The following is an 18,360-nucleotide window of genomic DNA, read 5'->3' as shown; positions in this document are numbered from 1 at the left end:
GCCCTCCTGGCCAGGGGTGGTCAGGCCAGCTCGGCCCCACTCGGTCCAGTGCCATGTGTGGGGACGGGGCACCCGGAAGGCACTGCACACAGAGCCCATAAACGGGCAGACCCCGAGAAGGCCCCAGACGAGGGCCGTGTCCCCCACACGGGCAGACCCCGAGAAGGCCCCAGACGAGGGCCGTGTCCCCCACACGGGCTGGCGTGGCCTCCCCCCAAGCAGGCCATCAGGCAGGGGGCCTGCGAGAGTGGAGGCAGACCCTCCCCTCCCTCCCCTCGTCGGCTGGGATTTTTCCACCGCCTCCTTCCCCGCCCGCCCGAGGGGCCCTGCCTGACCCCGGCATACCCGGCCCCAGAAGCACAGCCAAGCGCAGCCGAGCGAGCGTGTGAGCAAGCGTGTGCCGGGACCGGTGTGACCCCTCCCGCACACGGAGACATCAAAGGGAGCAGGAAGCAGTGGGCCGCCGACCCCCAGCAGGCGGGGAGGGCAGGCCTGAGAGCCTGGGGCCCGGGCCTGGGGATTTTCCATCCACTGGGGTTTCCGCACGACACCCCTGCCCAGGACACCCCTATGCAGGACACCCCGCCCAGGACACTCCTCCTCCGGCTGTGAGGCTCCGCGGAACTCGTGGGGTCAGGCGGGGGTAAGGCAGGGGCTCCCAGCGGGGCCAGGGGCAGCAGGAAGCCCTGTTGGCCGGGGGCATTAGACACTGTCCGGGACTGGGACCCGCAGGTAGAAGGCCACAGAGTTTGCAGAGGGCAGAGCGTGTGGCGCCCACAGGCCAATGGACGGCACCCTGGCCTATAAGGCCCTCCTGGACCTGGGTGCTAATCCACCAGGCCCTCTGCCTGTTGGGCAGGTTGGGGAGAGGACCCCAAGAGAACATACCAGTTCCCGGTTCCCAGGCAGGCAGGCTTGCTCCCTGACCAGCCAGGTCCAGGGGATCCACGGAGAGACCTCTTGCAGGGGCCCAGCCCAGGCCCCAGCCCCAGCCCCAGCCCAGGCTTCAGGCCTCAGCCCCAGCCCCAGCCCCCAGCCCCCAGCCCCCGCCCCCGCCCCCAGCCCCAGCCTCAGCCCCAGCCCCAGCCCCAGCCCCAGCCCCAGCCCCAGCCCAGGCTTCAGGCTTCAAGCCTCAGCCCCAGCCCCAGCCCCAGCCCCAGCCCAGGCTTCAGGCCTCAGCCCCAGCCCCAGCCCCAGCCCCCCGCCCCCAGCCCCAGCCCCAGCCCCAGCCCAGGCTTCAGGCCTCAGCCCCACCCTCAGCCCCAGCTCAGGCCTCAGCCCCCAGCTCAGGCCTCAGGCCTCAAGCCTCAGCCCAGGCTTCAGGCCCAGCCCTAGCCCAGGCCTCAGGCCTCAAGCCTCAGCTCCAGCCAAGCTTCAGGCCTCAGCCCCAGCCCCCAGTCCCAGCCCAGGCTTCAGGCCTCAGCTCCAGCCCAGGGCCCACCCTCAGACTCAACCCCAGCCCAGGCTTCAGGCCTCAGCTCCAGCCCCAGCCCCACCCTCAGCCCCAGCCCAGGCTTCAGGCCCCAGCCCCACCCTCAGCCCCAGCCCCAGCCCCAGCCCCAGCCCCACCCTCAGCCCCAGCCCCAGCCCCAGCCCCAGCCCAGGCTTCAGGCCTCAGCCCCAGCCCCAGCCCTAGCCCAGGCCTCAGGCCTCAAGCCTCAGCTCCAGCCAAGCTTCAGGCCTCAGCTCCAGCCCAGGGCCCACCCTCAGACCCAACCCCAGCCCAGGCTTTAGGCCTCAGCTCCAGCCCCAGCCCCACCCTTAGCCCTCAGTCCCAGCCCCAGCCCAGGCTTCAGGCCCCAGCCCCAGCCCAGCCCCAGTCTCAGCCCAGGCTTCAGGCCTCGGCCCCAGCCCCAGCCCTCAGCCCTCAGCCCTCAGCCCAGGCTTCAGGCCCCAGCCCCAGCCTTCAGCCCTCAGCCCTCAGCCCTCAGCCCTCAGCCCAGGCTTCAGGCCCCAGCCCCAGCCCCCAGCCCCAACCTCAGCCCAGGCTTCAGGCCCCGGCTGCAGCCCAGCCCCAACCTCAGCCCAGGCTTCAGGCCTCGGCCCCAGCCCCAGCCCTCAGCCCTCAGCCCTCAGCCCTCAGCCCTAGCCCCAGCCCTCAGCCCTCAGCCCTCAGCCCTCAGCCCAGGCTTCAGGCCCCAGCCCCAGCCTTCAGCCCTCAGCCCTCAGCCCTCAGCCCAGGCTTCAGGCCTCGGCCCCAGCCCCAGCCCTCAGCCCTCAGCCCAGGTTTCAGGCCCCGGCTGCAGCCCAGCCCCAACCTCAGCCCAGGCTTCAGGCCCCAGCTGCAGCCCCAGCCCTGGCTTCAGGCCTCGGCCCCGGCCCTGGCCCCAGCCCCAGCCCCAATCTCAGCCCAGGCTTCAGGCCTCGGCCCCAGCCCCAGCCCCAACCTCAGCCCAGGCTTCAGGCCTCGGCCCCGGCCCCAGCCCCAACCTCAGCCCAGGCTTCAGGCCTCGGTCCCAGCCCAGCCCCAGCCCAGGCTTCAGGCCCCGGCTCCAGCCTAGGCTTCAGGCCTCGGTCCCAGCCCAGCCTCAGCCCCAGCCCAGGCCACCAGCCTGGGAGCCGGCACTCGGCCCCGGGGCAGGCGAACAGGCCGGGCTCCATCTTCCAGTAAGAGTGGGGGGCTCACATCTCCTTGACCTGCCTTACTTGGGGCGACTCATTCCGGGGTTCTGCCCTCCCAGAGCTGAGGCTGCCAGGCCTCTCCCAACTCCTGCCCCCTCACACACCAGGCCTGGCCGGTCCCCACTTCCCCAGGACAATGGACGGCACCTGGCCTGCAAGGCCCTCCCAGACGTGGTTGCTGACACACCAGGCCCTTTGCCGGAGGGAGCACCCCCAGCCACTGTGGGGTTCTCTGGGAGGTAGAGAGCGGGTCAGGATGCCTGTCCACGGGGTGCAGCTCTGTGGTGGGAGCTTGGGCCCAGGCTGGAAGGGCTCCAGGACACCCCAGCCTCGAGCCCGGGTTTGCAGCAGCCATGCTCTGCGGGCCGGAGCGTGACCCCGGCTGGTGCGCTCGTGTGGAAAGTGCTGGCAGGCCGGCCCAGGGTCGGGTTACGGCAGCTGTCCTCCCGGACACCGGCCTGTTGTCCGGCCGGAGCCAGGCTGTCAGGACCAGGCGGGTGTCTGCGGGGGCTGTCTCAGGGCAGCCATGGATACTTGGTGCAGGGCTCGGGCGCCGGCCTCCGGTCGGGGTGAGGTGCCTGCTCCACACGGAGAAGCCAGAGCGAGTCCCCCGGCCAGGCACCAGGCTGGGGAGGGGGCGCAAGGGGAGGGCACACCCAGACCAGGGCATTATGGGGCGGGGACTTTGCTCCGAGCACCAAAGGGTTGAGGTCACTGCCAGGTGGGGCGGCGGGGGCAGACGGGCAGGCACAGCTGTGCCTCAGGGAGGCGCCCGGCGGGGTTAGGGTGAGGAGGACTGAGCACCCATACGTGTCAGCACCTCCAATTTGCTGGGGGCTGCCATCGCCCAGGTGGGTGGGAGCCGAGGGGCCCAGGGGCCCCAGCGGCCGAGAGTGAACAGCCCGGGGCTGGGCAGGCGCGTCCAGAGCCCGTGGTCTCCCGTGACAAAGGCCAGGTACCTGCCTGGTGGGAATAGCCGGCCCTCGCTCCCTGAGCCCCAGACCAGACCCAGGCCCAGGCTCAAGGCCGAGCCCACTGGGTGCTGAGGGAGAGGCCATGGAGGTCTGTGGTCAGCCCCAGCCTCAGCCCAGGCTTCAGGCCTCGGCCCCAGCCCCAGCCTCAGCTCACGGGGTGACCCCACTGCCTGGCCTCGGTGAGTGCGGTGATCCTGTGGGGTCCACGCCGCCTGCTGGTCTGTGCCCACAGGAAGCCCCCGCCCCCGTGGTCCGGCTCTCACCGCTGTCCCCAGCAGCCCGCGTTTCAGACCCAGGAGCCACGGTTACGTGCTGCGTGGAGGGGAACACCGCCCATCCTGGTGTGGTCTCTCTGGAGGGGCCGCCCTCCATCTGCCTGTGCCTGAGGCCAGGGGGCAGGTCTGGCCCGGGGCTCCTCATCAGGAACGCCCGGCCCTGGGGCCTTCGGCCGAAAGCTGCCTCCAGGACATGGAGGAGACGCGTGGATTCTAACCCTGACGACCAGGAGGAAGAGGGGAGGTCAGCTAGAATGTTCTGGAACACAGTCGGGCCCACGTGGGGAGCAGAGGGCCCACGGGACGCCCACGCCGACCTGGGCCTTGCCTGGCACCAGCAGCTGGCTGGGCCCCGGGGCCCATGCTGGGCGGCCTCCCTGGAGGCAGGGGGCGGGGGGAGCAGCAGGCGGCCACTTCACTCCCTTTGGCGAGGCCGTGCGGCCAATGGGAGCGGCCAGCCCTGGAAAGGGCCTCTCGAGAGCCTGAGAGCCAGGTTCCCAAGGTGCTCCCGTCGCTAATGAGCGCTCGCTCCAAACAAGGGCGATAGGGGGGCTGCTGTTGACTGAGGGCGCGGGTCCCGGGAGCCGCTCAATGGGGAAGAACAAAGGCCACGCCAGGTCTACCTGGGGCCACGGGGAGGGTGGCCTTGGGCCATCGCCGAATGTGGGGCGGGGGGAGGGCACCCGGAGCTGCTGTGAGTGTGGGGCCGAGGTGGGGGGCCCAGGCCCCGGCCCCTGTGCCCGGTGGGAGGTGAGGAGGGGGGAGGGGGATGTGGGAAGGGAGCTGCTCTCTCTGCAGGCGGCCTTGGCCTGGCCAGTGTCAGGGCGGCCTCCCCACCCGCTCGGCGGTCCGTCTCTGCTTCCCCTCACAGCTCGGTGTTTACTCGGTGCTAAGCCTGTGCGTCCACGGGTTGTGTTTTAGGAGGAAAACAGTCTTTGATGGAATCCTCTGCTCTCCCAGCCCCGGCTCTGCGGCCCAGGATGGGCGGGTGCCCTCCCTCACCCAGCTCCGCCGCCCCGGGCGTGAGCTCTCGGGCCGCCTCCATGCCCCCCATCTCTTGCCTTCAGGGCGCTCATGGAACTTTCTGGGCGCCCGGGGAGACTCCAGCTCAGGAGGACTGGGGGCCCTGGCTGTCAGGCCAGTAGGAGTCTTGCCGTTGGAACGCGGGAGCCAGCTTGCTCCCAGGAGGCAGAGTGAGGCTGGGACAGGGCTCAGGGCTCGGCACCCACAGACGGAGCGCTTGCCCAAGGACGTGAGGGCAAGGACTTCCCCCACCGGGAGGAACCCTGTGTCTGCGACGGGGAGGGGCCTGCGGAGGGGGTGACACAAGCCAGACACACGACAGGCCCTGAGCCGCCACTTCCCCAAGGATCTAAATGGTCCAGGAGCCCAGCCTACGGCCTCACCGCTGCCCTGGGGAGGCCTCAGGCCTGCCCACCCTGCGCCCGCCTCCTGGGGGCAGCTCCGAGGGTGGGTCTGAGGGAGCTTAACAGCAGCAACTAAGGGATGGAGGGGGAAGGGCTTGGAGGTGACGGGCATGCGGTGGCCCAGACCACGGCCCCCAGAATCACTGGGTCCAGCGCAGCCAGGGCACTGGGGGGAGGTCATGACGTGTCCACCAGAGAGCGCAGACCACAGCCCGAGCTAGGCATTCCGTGTGGCCCACGAACGAGTGATGGAGACCACGTGGCCTTGGGCAGCCCGGCCCGGCTGCAGGTGTGCCAGCCCCTCCGCGCATCACGTGCGTGTGTTAACTTCGTACACACCTCACGTTGGTCACACTCAGGGGAGCAGTTTAACAAAATTAAAACAAACACCCACCTGCAGAAAACGCCCCACGAGCTGCTAAAAGCAGAGAAAAGCCGGGACGAGGCCTCTTCCACAGGCCGGCTCCTCCATGGCAGGAGGGGTGCAGAGGTGCCCCCGGAAAGAGAAGCGGGTGCATTGAGCTCCGTGGGCAGGTAAAGCCTCACTGACCGTAAACGGCCATTAAAGCCCCTTCTCCTCGCCCCCGAGCTCCACGGCCCCTCACTGGGGGGTGGGAGGGCGCGAATGTGGCTCTCCTGGGGGGGCGCAGGTGCGGCCTTCGGCCCTCACTTGGCAGGGTCGACCGAAACCTGCTGGGAAGGGAGGGTAGGGGGGCAGGGGAGATGAACCTCTGGAAGGGAACCCATCGCCATGGAGACCAGAACATCATGCCAAAGAGCCTTGTTTGGGAAGTCACCCCGAACAGTCCCGTCGGAGCTGGGGCACTCGGACGGCCCCTCCTCCAGGCGGCGCTGTAGCCACGGGGTTTCCTCACTGGAGGAGAGGGGGCCACGTGATGCAGTGGGCACACGGTGGCACCAGCAGGCCCGGGCCTCCTGGACCTGGCAGGCAGCCCTCCGTCCCTCCCCATTTCATCTGCTCGGCTCCCAGGCGCTTATCTGGCCTGCCCGGCGCTCCCGCTGACGGCGGGCTTAGCTCTGCCTAATCTCCTAATCTCTGCCGAGAGGCCCTTCAGCCTCACTTCACTCCATGAGCCCTCTCATCCCGGCGAGATTTACGACCCTTTTCTCCAAGTTATTTACTTTATATTGTGCTTGTTCGATAAGGGACGGCTCCGTCTGCAGGGCCGGGGCAGGGTGCGCGGACAGAGGGGCGGACGGCGGGGACTGACTGCATGCCCGGCCGCTCACAAGGCTCAGGGGGGCCCGTGGCTCGTACCCCTTGCTGGTCCATCCACAGGGGCAAAGCCACGGACCTCTGAGTCCCCTCTGTGCACAGGGCGTCCATCCTACACAAGCAGACAGACGTGTCCATGCGAAAAGCTGGGAAAACACACTAGGTCCTTGGTTGGCAAACTCATTACTTCACAGAGCCAAATACCACAGGACAATGGTTGAAATTTCTTTGGAGAGCCACATTTTTTTAAACTTAAACGTCTTCTAACACCACGTCTTCAACACAGTCGCCCAGGCCGCGGTGTTTTGTGGAAGAGCCACGCTCAAGGGGCCAAAGAGCCACATGCGAGCCCTAGGGCATTGTAAACGGGGGGTGGGGGGGGTGGAGATTAAGGTTTGGGGTGGGGCAGCCTGGCTCCCCACATCCCCCCTGCGCCCTGGACCCGCGTGCCCGTGACACGCCTGTGGGTCACGGGGAGGCGGCTGCGGGACCTCTACTTCGGTCACTCTTGGGAGCGGGCTGAGCACAAAGGGCTTTTTGACAGACAGGCTGGGCCGAATCCAGCAGCCCGGTGGGCTCCCAAGCGCCCCCTTCTGGGCAGAGGTGCCCTCCGCCCGCTGCAGACGGCGGTTCTCCCCGGGGGCAGGCAGCCTGACACGTGCGACCCCGGGCTCGGGGAGAAGGGTGGCTCTAAAGGTGAGCGCGGGCCACGTCCTGGCTGCTGCGTCTCTCCTGTCTGCGTTCCCCGGTCGCTGCTCCTCCCGATGGCCGTGGGGGGGATCGCACACTCCTGGTGGCTCCGTGGCCGTGCGTGGCCGTGTTCACGTCAGTGCGTCCTAACACATTCACAGTTCCAACTCCCCGGTCTCCACGGTGACTCGGGCCCCATTTGCACCCGTGCTGTCTGTGCCTCAGACCCTGCTCTGGGACGACCAGCCGGCTTCCCCGTGACGCCCGGGTGTCCAGGGCAGTGTCCGATCAGCGTGGACTGAGGAGGGCAGGTTTCTCTCGGGGGGCCAGAGGAGGCAATGGGGAGATGGCGCGGGGGACCCATGTGGGAGAGGCCCATACTAGCCGCGCTGGGGGCTCTGCCCGGCGCGGGGAGGCCCGGCTCCGCCGTCGGCAGAGAAGCCGGCGGGACGAGTGGCTGAGGCCGGCCGGGGAGGCTGGAGAAGCTGTGCCGCTGGAGCGCAGGGTGCCCAGCGCCATGTTTTACAGGCGTCAGGTGACGGGCCTCTCCCGGCTGGTGGTACGAGGGTTTCCAGGAAGCCGGCCTGGCACCGGCTGGATCGGAGCAGCGTTAACGAGTTAACTTCAGAAGGAAGGAGCATCGGGAAAGGTTTAAGGTTCAACAAATGTTCTGAGTTATTTTGCAAGGAGCCCTGGCTCTCAGAGGCAGCGGAGTGCTTGGCCGGGCCGTTCTGAGCCGGAGCCCAGTTCACAGCCCCCCTCCGGGCACTTGTCTGGCCCCTCGGACGGACGGAAGGCTCCCCACGTGCTCCCCGGTGCCGGGAAACTCCCGTGTCGCCTGCCCCGCCTCCCGAACGCTCCTGCCCGGCCCGAGCCCAGCCCCTGGCGGGCACACGTGCGCATGCAGCGCACCTTCCCTGGCAGGAAGCACCCTCTGCCAAGAGCGCATGGAATTTGGTTTCCAGAGGTGTCCTTGGCCCCGTCCGCCGCCGCACGCGAAGAAAGGTCCCAGTGTGTGCCTGGCAGAGGGAGAGGGGCCTCCGTCTCTGCTCAGGGCTCTCGGGCCCCAGAAAACCCACAGCTCCCCGGGCGCTGCTCAGCCAGCCACGCCGCCTCGGCGCATTCCTTCCCTTCCTGCCCGCACTGGGTGGCCCGAGACCCCGGCCAGCCCCTCCGAGGCTGCCAGCACCAGAACGAGGGGCCGCGCCCCAGGCCCACGGCCACAGAAACCTCAGGCCGGCTCCCGCCCTGCCGCCTCGCCGAGGAATACAGGGCTCCCTCTCGCAGGAAGCCTGCTCGCCCGATACCCCACGCTGCCCTCCCCACTTGAGGGCCCCTATACCAGCAAGAAGGCCTCCCCACCCTCGCCCCCGCCCCCGCCCCCACCCTCGCCCTCGCCCTCGCCCTCGCCCCCGCCCCCGCCCCGTCCAGTCTAGGCCTGCGTAGCACCGAGATCCGGCATCCTCTCGGGTGAAACATTCATAGGCTGAGGCCCAGGCTGACGCCGACACCGACCTGCCAGGGAGATACCAGCCCGTGTGTGGCCGGGCGGTGGACAGGCTGGTCACACTCAGCCCCTCGGGCTCCTGGGCAGACCCCCTGCAGGTCACAGCAGTAATGAGGACTGTGATGCCCAGGGGTGTGGTTGCGGCGTTTCAGGGGTTCAGGGGGACCTGGTGCCCTGGCGGCACCTGGCCCAGCCCGCTGTCCAGGCAGAGCACCTGTAGACAGGCTTAGCGGCACCCCTGCCCCTCACAGGAGCCCAAACAGCTGGAAGCCCCTGCCCAGCTGCCAGCGGCCCCGCCTCCCACCCCAGGTCTGGCTCCCGGGCCCCAGGCACCCATTAAGGACCAGCCCTGGTGGCTACAGACCCTGACCCCTGACCCCAGGGAAACTCGTGACCTGGTAGTTTCAGAAGCTCCTGGCCCTATGAGGGTGTCCCTCAGGCCCCTCCTCATTTACGCGGGGGACCCCAACCTCCAGAAATGGCCCCAGGCCAACAGCCCGATGGAGGAGTCACTCTGCCCCCCTCCCAGCCCCACGGGGGTGGGGTCGCCTCCTCTCCCCGGTCCACAGCCTCCCCGAAGGTGCAGTGGAGGCCGCTCCCCTCTGGGCCTGCTCCCCACGGCGGCCGCCCACGTGCTCGGTGGACGAAGCGGAGCTCCCAGAGGGTGAGGGCCCTGGGGGCCGCCCGCAGTTGGGCCGGTGCCACCGGCAGCCAGCCTGAGGGCATTCCCTTCCCAGTCCCGTCCCCTTCCCGCCGAGCCGTCCGCCTGGCGTTTCGTGGAGTCCGGGACATTTCCTCCCCCACTCCGTGCCTTTCGGGGCCGGCTGAGCCTGGTGGGGCTGTGAGCCCTGCCGGGCGGGGAGCCTGTGACGCAGCTCCCCGCAGCCCTCCCAGGGCCGCCCGGCACCGCAGGCAGGCAGAGGTGGTCGAGCCTGAGGAAGAGGGGACACTGGTCTCTTCTGTTCCTGCGAGCCCCCTCTCCCGTCCGCTGGACACTGGTCCCAGCACGGCCTCCCTGCCCCCCCCCCCCGGTCTGCGGGGCGGGAACAGAGCAAGGAGCCAGCAGGGGGGCGCTGCCTGTGCCGCCGTGGCTGGTGGGCGTGGGACCCGAGCCGCCGAAGTGTCCAAGCAAGTTGTCCCACCACGAGCTGCCCCGGGCCCCACGGAGCCAGCGTGGGGCCGAGCCTGTGACATTTGCCCCGTTTCCACAAGGCACGGCCGGGCTGGCCCTGGCCTCGCTGACAGATGCAGAATTCAGGAGACATTAGCAGCGATGTGGACGAAAGCCAGGCCGCAGCGGCCTCGCTGGAAAGCAGAAACGGGAACGTTTTGGCGTGAGATTCTGCAGGGTCCGGGAGAAAGTTGAAGACATGGAAACTCTAATTAACACACATGAGGCTGGTTTTGCTCAAGGACCTACGGGCTGTCACGGCGCAGGGGGCCCGAGGCCACAAGCTCTCCAGGCGCGGTCACCTGTGGGCCCGGGGTGCACAGAGCCCGCCGAGATGCTCCCCTGCAGGGCAGGCGGGGGGCGGGGTGCAAACAGGAGCGAGTGCCCCAGCCTCTGGCACCCTCTGTCTCGTAGCCCCTGCCACGGACGGTTCCGGATGCCTGGGTGGGGTGGGGGCTGCATGAGCTGAGCCGTCCTCCTGCCCAGGCCTCTCTGCCCAGCTGGCCTGGCCCTGGGTCGGCGCTGAGGCTCCCGGAGCCCTCGCCCTCGCCCTCTCCTCCTTGGGATGTGCCCGCTGGACCCATGGCAGGTGGGGAGGGGACTGTCTGCTCGGGAGGCTGAGCTACCGCGGCCTGGGCTCTGAGGGTGATGGGGAAGCAGAGGCTGAGGAGCCACACGTGCCCTGCTCCCCAGAAGCCCAGGGTCGGCAGGGAAACACCCTAAAAAGGCCTGGTCCCGTGCTGACAGCTCGGGGTGGACCCAGGGCCTCGTGCGGGAGGACACGCTGCACCCTGGCTCCTGGGCCTATGCTGAGGGCAAGCGGTGCCGGGGGGGTGGGGGGGGAGAGGGGAGTAGGGGGAGGAGGAGGAGGAGGAGGAAGAGGAGGACGACGACGATGATGACTCGCTGCCCACCCAGTTCCTTGGGCGCCATGAGCTGGGCCCAGGGCCGGGCCCTCCTCCCTCCGCTGTGCCTGTGCCCTCGGTGGGCAGAAGCCCCAGAAGCCTCCCTGGCTCTTGTGGGTGCAGGGCTCCCCTCCTGTGGAGCTGGGAGGGGGCTGCCCATTCCCACACTGTGCCTGACCTGTCCTGCCTCTACCTTTTACTTGCCCCTGGCAGCCCTGAAGCCAGGCTCGGAGTGGGCACCGGAGCGGGCATGGGCACAGGCAGCCGGCCGCTCCCTCTGGCCCGGGGGGGCCTGGGAGACGGCCAGAAGGGGGTGCGTGCTGCACAGAGCCAGGGTGGCCGACGGCACTGTCTCCTCAGCCCCCTGGGCCCCAGCTCCGCTCCCAGCGGCTCCCCAGTTTGCTGCCAGTGACCCCGGAGCCCCTGCCCCTCGCTTCTCCCAGTTCCGGGACCTTCCGTCATCAAGGCTGCAGTGACCTCACCTCCCTGGGGCCCTCGGGGCGGGGAGAGCTGGAGATGGAAACAAAATGTGTCTTTATTTATGCTTTTAATTTGGGTTCTGGAGCCGGCCCAGCGTGCAGTACATTCTGCATCAGAAAGCGCTGAGAAAACGGTCTGCTCCCAGGACACTCTCCCCCCCCCCCCCACTCGGCCCCTGTGAGACCCCGCGTGCAGCCCCATCGCTCACGGGCATGTGGCTCTCCCCCGGGTGGGGGCCGGGAGCGTGCTGTCCCAGCAGCTGGGGCAGGTCCGTGGGGCTCGGTCACCAGGCAAGCCGTGCCGGAGGCGCAGGAATGCAGGCACCGAGGCCGGCGCCCCTCCCTGACCGAGGTGGGGGCAGGCCCGAGTGAACACGATGCCCGCATGCAGCCGTGGGGGCGGGTATCTGCCCGGCCCATGGCCCCAGAGCATGTGCCTGCACCCTCCCCTCACCACCAGGGCTCCCCTGAGGGGTGGCACCCCGCCTGCTATGCACCCGACCCCTCCCATTGTGGCCTTGACCAGACCACAGAGCCTGAGGTGGCCCTGCACACAGGCCGTGGTCCCGTCCTCTTTCCCCGCGCCCACAGACCCCCTCACCGAGCCCCATGCCCCTTCCCACTCGTGGGGTGACGACGGGTCCTGCCTGCTTAGGCCCAGCCAGCGCTGGACAAACACCCCCTCAATTCCCCAGCAAGCTCGCAGGCCATGGTGCTCCCCCCGTCCTCCCACCGAGCACACAGGCCATGGTGCTCCCCCCGTCCTCCCAGGCCATGGTGCTGTGCTTTGGGCTCTGGTGCCCTACGTGCAGGCCTCGGAGCCAGGGTGAAGCGGGTGCTCTGCCCGTGGGCGCCGACCTGGCCCTGCCAGGCTGTCAGCTCAGCTGCCACTCACACCTCGGCTCCCACCCAGTAACCAGGCCGCTGGCGGGTGGTCTCAGGCCGCGTCCAAGGTCGGAGCCCCCTCCCAGGCCAACAGACGCAGGGGCACATGGAAAAGTCACCGTTTGCCAGGGACCAGCCCCCCACCCAGCTGGCAAACACGGGGTCTCCCGTCAGCCCCGTCACACAGGGGCCTCAGGGACGGCCGGCGGGTCCATCTGGTCCCAGTACCACGCTGAGACAGCCACAGCCGTCCCCCCCCACGGCTGGCGAGTGGCACTCACTGCGACACGTGGGTGATGGGCACCAGCAGCGTCTCGCCCTCCAGGTCCAGGTCCTCGGCGAAGCTGTTGGTCCTGGTGAAGTGGGGCACGCTCACCTCCAGCAGCGTGGGGCTCTTCTTCCCTGCGGGCGGGAGAGCCGCCGTCAGGTGGCAGGGACCAAGGCGGCCGAGGGCCCGGGGCGAGCCGGAGCCGGAGCCGGAGCCGGGCCTGGGTGCCTACCCGGCCCGCCATGCCGGCACGGACACCCTGAGCCCTGGGCCTCCCCACGCACAGACCAGAAGTCCCAGGGGGCGGGGCGGGGACCCCACAGGAAGCCCGGCCCCAAGTTGAGGCACCCACGGGCCTGGGCTCCCGTGGCTACTAGCAGCAGGGGTCACGACACCTCTGAGGACAGGGCCCTAAACTCCCCCAGCTCCGCACCCGGGCCTTGGGCTGAGAGTCCAATCAGCGCAGTCCAGTCAGAGGCATGACCCCCCCACACACACACACACACACTGGATGAGAGTCCAATCAGCACAGTCCAGTCAGAGGCATGACCCCCCCCCCCCAATTGGATGCAGGTGGCAGGGTGCTGACACCACTGAGTAACCGGGGGGGGGGGGGGACCCTCAGGCCAAGAGGCCACATCACCACCTGCACCCTGAGGTGCAGACACCCCCCTCCCAACCCCCCATGAGGGCCCAGGGTCCCTTGAGTTTCAGTCTGGACTTGTTTTAAATTTGAAGTTTTTTAAAAATATATTTTTTATTGGTTTCAGAGCGGAAGGGAAACGGGCAGGAAGGGAGAGAGAGAAACATCAATGGTGAGAATCATGGACCGGCTGCTTCCTGCACGTCTCCCACTGGGGATCCAGCACGCAGCCTGGGTGTGGGCCCTGACCGGGAATCGAATGTGACCTCCTGGTTCTTAGGTCAATGCTCAGCCCCTGAGACGTGCCGGCCGGGCGCTAAGTTTATGTACAGTTTTCCCTGTAAAAGAGGTGATGACTCCTTGTAAAAGGTAAAGATTCCCGGGCCCTCAGCCCTCCCCCCAAGGCCATCGGTGTCAGCCGCCAGCCGGATTCCGGCCGCTTCCTTCTCTGCGTGCTGAGGCTGCAGATAAGCGTTCACCCCGTGACACGATTATCTTTGTTACTGATGCTTGTTTCAGAGAGAGCCAGAGAGAGGAACATCTAGGTGAGAGAGGAGCACGGATCGGTCACACACACACCCCCCCACTCCCCCGTACACTCCTGACCAGGGCTTGAACTCTCAGCCCAGGCGTGGGCCTGACTGGGCACTGGTATGCCGGACGGCGCTCCAACTTACTGAGCCACCCAGCCAGGGCACAGTGTCTGCTTTTAAGAGTGTATACCTTTCTTTTGCTTTTTTTGGAAAAGGGAGGTTTTCCCACCCAAAGTAATGCAACTTTCCCTAAATGTATTTGTGACTTGTGTGTGTGTAAACTCCATGTATTTAGCACCACACCTAACACTGGGAGGTCAGCCATCAGACAATGGGAGTGTAAGAGCTGGTGTTGACCTCTTCCCGGAACCTGGAAGTGAACCCAGATGTTTCCCCATGGAACCGGGGACACTCTGGGCCTCGGACGTGGCCCTGAACTCTGGGCAAACGGAGGAACTAGACTTGACCAAAATGAGAAGCATTTTCCCCGACGAAGACGCCGTCCAGGGAAAGAGCTGGCCGCTGACGGGAAACCTGGGTGTGTCCGGCCCAGCCAGCGACCTGCCTCAGGACCTGAGGAGGCGGTTTGCTGGCGAGAAGCAGACACTCCGCCGGCGCACGGCTCCCTGCTCTGCCCAGCCAGCCTCTGCGGTTCCGAGGGAAAAGCCCATCACTCCCGCCGGGAGCCCACCACGCCCAATCGGAACGCTGCATCTCCAAATGGCGCTGGGTGCTTATCGGCGAGAAGAGCCAGCCCCTCTGACCGGCCTAGCGACGAGAGAACGGAGCCCGTGTGCCGTGTGCCGCATGCAGCGGTGCGGAGCGGCGAGCACGCTGTTGGGCAGCGCCCTCGGTGGGACAGGGTTGGACTGCTCCTTAGGAGTCAGACGGCCACTTGCCGGGGGACCGCCATCCCTCCTGACACCCGCCCAGTGCAGGGAGCATCTCGCACACGGCAGCCCAAACCCGGAACCGGCTGCGCCGTCCTCGGGGGTGAACGGGGGCCATTCAGAGCGCTCGGCCACCGGAGGAACCAGCCAGCGGAGAGCCTCACACGCGTGTTCAGAGCAGAGAGCTGCATACTGTGTGGCTCCGTGGACGTGAAGCAGATCGCGGTCTGCCGTGTTTGGGGAGGGGAGTCCTCGGCCCCAGAGGGCCGAGCGCAGGAAGCCTTAGGCCCAGGGCCTTCTGGGGGCTGCGGTGGCGGGCCCGGGACACGGCCACCCCACCTGTGCGTTCATGCCCGTTCACTGTCTGCTCGGGGAAGGGGAAGGCGCGCTGGCCACCGCGCCTCAGGAAAGCGCTGGACGCCGTGGCGAGGTGAGGAAAGAGCTCGTAAACACAGGATGGGCTTGGGAACGGGCGGCTCCGAGGTGCCGCGTTCGCACGGACCAGCAGCTCGCAAAGGAGGGACGGTCACGGCGGCGGCTTCCCACGGTCGGAGATGAATAAACCAGCGGGCGGCGTGCCTGATGGACCCGGTGGGCGGAAGCACCAGCCAGGTACCACCTAGCCGACGTGGACACGGGCAGGCCACGTGTGGACTGATGTTCTGGGAGCAGCGGCGCCCCTGAGGTTTCTGACCCCCAGGGTCGGCCCCCCGTGCGTCTGGAATATGCTCACACTGGGTGGCACGTCCATGAGGGCACGTCCGGGAGACCCAGAACCCCATGAGCCAGCAGCGCGTGTCCGCGAACATGACGACCTGACTTGAGCACAGAGGGGCGAGCGGCATTGGGTTTCAGCTCCACGCTCACTCCCGGCCCGACAGCCCCGGTGTGAGGAGAGCCGGCGGGAGAGGGTGCGCCTCCCTCACGGGTCCCGAGCGCGGGCAAGAACGAGGAAGACGGGCGCGGAGAATGCGGTGGGACCTGCCACCTCCAGGATGAACGGGAAGTCGTAGGTGCGACTGGAGGCGCAACTTCAAAGCGTCTCCCGCAGATGTGTGTCCCTCCGCGGCCGTGGGAACGGGCGTCCCGATTCCGATCGCCCTCGGGGCCGATTCCCCCGCTGCACCAAGCTGGCTTCTCACGACTACACTGTGCAAAGGGGGGTGCAGGGTGGGAGGGAGCCTGGCTGGACCCCTCGCCCAGGTGGGTCCAGCGTGTTGAGGCCACGAACCATGACGTGACACAAGGAGACGAGCACCTCCCTATGTGGGCATGTGAGAGTGGCCCCTTCCTCACCATCCACACATACACACACACACACACACACACACACACACACAGTCTCGGTGCCCGGGCAACTGGAGGCGAACAGAGTGACACCTGGTGACCATCTGGATGCAAGAAGCAGGAGCCAGAAGGGACAGGCCGGCTGTTTGGGGCGCATGACGAGCGGCCATCGAGCCCCGAGGAGGAAGGCTGCCCCAGGCCCGTGTCCCCGATCCTCGTCCGAGCAGAGAACAGTGGCCACTCAGTGAGAAGTGGGAGCCGGGCCCGGGCGCCCAAGGACAGGTGTGCCCGATCAGCAACCAGGGACGTAAAGAGACGGGGGGCTGCCTCGTGGGGTGAGGGGTCGCCTCCCAGCAGGAAGCTGTGAGCTCCACGCAGGAGAGGGCCTGGGACCTGCGGGCGCCCCGCCCGGCGTGCGGCTCGGTGCCCTGGGCTGTGTCACGGCTGTCAAGCGGCAGGGATTCCAACATTCTTCAAAAAAGTAAAAAAGACGACGAAGAGGGACAGGCAGGCACATACTTTCCCGGCTGCATCACCACAGGAGGGACGCAGGCGGCCGGACAGGAGGCCCCTCTCCGAGGCTCCGATGACAAGTGCCATCCCCACGCCCACGGGCAGGGCGAGCTGCTGACCCCGCGAGGCCCCCCTGGCGCACGTCAGCCGGGCGTGGGCGCGGCTGCACCTGCCACAGAAGAATGTGCGCCGAGTGGTCTAACCCTGGGAATGGCATGCGGGGCCCGGAGGGCGGAGGGGCGCGGGCTCCCCAGCCACAGGCTGCTCGGAGAGGCTCCTAAGCCCGAGTCTAGGGTCTGCGGCCTCCGCCACCCCCGGTGGGCGATCCCGGGCCTCTGCCCCGACAGACCAGGGCCACAGACCCTGCCCCTGGCTGTGGCTGCAGCCTGGCCAGGACCCTCAGAACGATGCCAGGAGGGCTCAGATGTGTGTGTGGTGGGGGGGCCCTCTGCAGGGAGCTCAGGTTGGTGTGGACCTCCTGAGGTTTGGGGACAGCCGGCCCTCCGAGCTGGCGGGGGGAGGGGGAGGTCTGGGGGGGGGTCCAGGGCTGCTCCTCCTGACACCCCGGCCGCACACAGGGGGGCACGGAGCCGGGCCTCCTCAGAGGCGAGCCTGCATCCTGGCGACTGAGGTCACCTTCCTAAGACGGCCCATTTCGGATGCTCTCACTTCCTGGCTGCCGGGGCCTCGTCGAGGCCGGAACCGGGGCCTCTGCTCGGGGCAGAACAAAACAATTCTGTTTTCTAGGAAAAGGGGAGGCCGGGACGGCGAGCCCAGCCTCTGGCGTGGCGACGCCACAGCTGGCGCCCCGGCTGCCAAGTCCCACCCACTCTCCCGGGAGCCGGAGCCGGCACTGCGGCTGCCTCCCGGCCAGGGCCTGCCGGGCGGTCCGTGGAGCGGTTTTCTTAGATGCGGGCACGGAAGAAAGACTGGAAGGAAACAGTTCACTGTCCCGTGTGCGGGCCGCTCTCTCCTTCCGAGCGCGTCCACGCCACATCCTGCCCCATCCTGCCCGAGCCTTCCTTTTTTTTTTAAAGAATCCTCATGGGAGGGTATCTTCCCATTGGCTGTTAGCGAGAGTGAAGGGAGGGGAAGGGATGCAGGTAACATCGATGTGAGAGAGAATTTGATTGGTTGCCTCCTGTATGTGCCCCGATGAGAGCCAGGGAACCTGCAACAGAGGTACATGCCCTGGACCAGAATCAAACCTGGGACTCTTCTGTCCACAGGCCAACGCTCTATCCACTGAGCCACACTGGCCAGGGTGCCCGGTCCTTTCCAAGCCAGAAAGCACTGGGGAGACAGTCTCACTGCTGGCCTCACCCCCACCTCCCATCGGCCTGCACTCCCTGTCCTCTGGCTGCACCAAGGCCTGACACATGTGGCCCCACTTCCTGCAACATCCACAAAGCCCCGGCCCCAGCCCCAGCCCCTGCCCCAGCCCCTGCCCCTGCCCCTGCCCCTGCCCCCGCCCCAGCCCTCCATCACGGCAAGCCCGCTGCACCCCACCACCAGGACACCCCTGGTTCCCGGAAGTGCAGGAGGGGAACCCTGCCCCCCTCTGCTTCCCTTGTCTCCCCAGCTTCACTGTCACCAGAGCCCCAAGGCTGGCAGCCTGGCCTTCTGGTTTCATGTTTGTTTATTTTCCAAAACCTTCAGTGTTGAAAGCACCACCCCAGTCCCTTCTTTCCCCAGGTGGCCCCTCGGCCCGCCCGCCTGTCTGTGTCCATGGGTGACGCATGCATAGATGCATACGTGGCCTTTGGCTGGCCCTTCCCCTCCCCGCCTTCAAGGTGACATCCCCCGAGGCGACTCCTCCGAGCAGAGGGGTGCGGAGGCGGCCCCAAGCCCCGCCCTGCCGCCCTGAGTTCCCCGGAGTCTTTCTGGAAGCTTCCCTGGCCCCAGCGCTCTCCTTGGTGACCGACTAAGACCTGCCTAAGCTCCCCGTGTAACCCAAGTCCTCGCTCGGCTTCCCAGGCTCCGAGCGGCCCCCCCTCCAGACACAGGCTTAGGTGTACCCAGCCTCCAGGTCTGCTGCTGCCCAGGCGGCCTCC

At 67.6% G+C, this 18,360-nt stretch overlaps 1 protein-coding gene across 2 annotated transcripts in view; it reads right to left on the bottom strand.

Moving 5' to 3' along the window:
* The window catches only part of KCNQ1 (potassium voltage-gated channel subfamily Q member 1), a 190,498-nt gene that overhangs the window by 107,471 nt on the left and 64,667 nt on the right, over nt 1–18,360 (bottom strand). For both annotated transcript variants that reach the window (XM_045578218.1, XM_045578219.1), the window contains one exon: nt 12,454–12,574. In XM_045578218.1, coding sequence (XP_045434174.1) covers nt 12,454–12,574 — 121 coding nt within the window. The remainder of the gene's footprint in view (nt 1–12,453; nt 12,575–18,360) is intronic.

Source organism: Pipistrellus kuhlii, unplaced genomic scaffold (assembly GCF_014108245.1).
Source record: "Pipistrellus kuhlii isolate mPipKuh1 unplaced genomic scaffold, mPipKuh1.p scaffold_m20_p_91, whole genome shotgun sequence".
NCBI classification, from domain to species: Eukaryota; Metazoa; Chordata; class Mammalia; order Chiroptera; family Vespertilionidae; genus Pipistrellus; species Pipistrellus kuhlii.
This window is presented reverse-complemented; position numbering and strand designations above follow the sequence as displayed.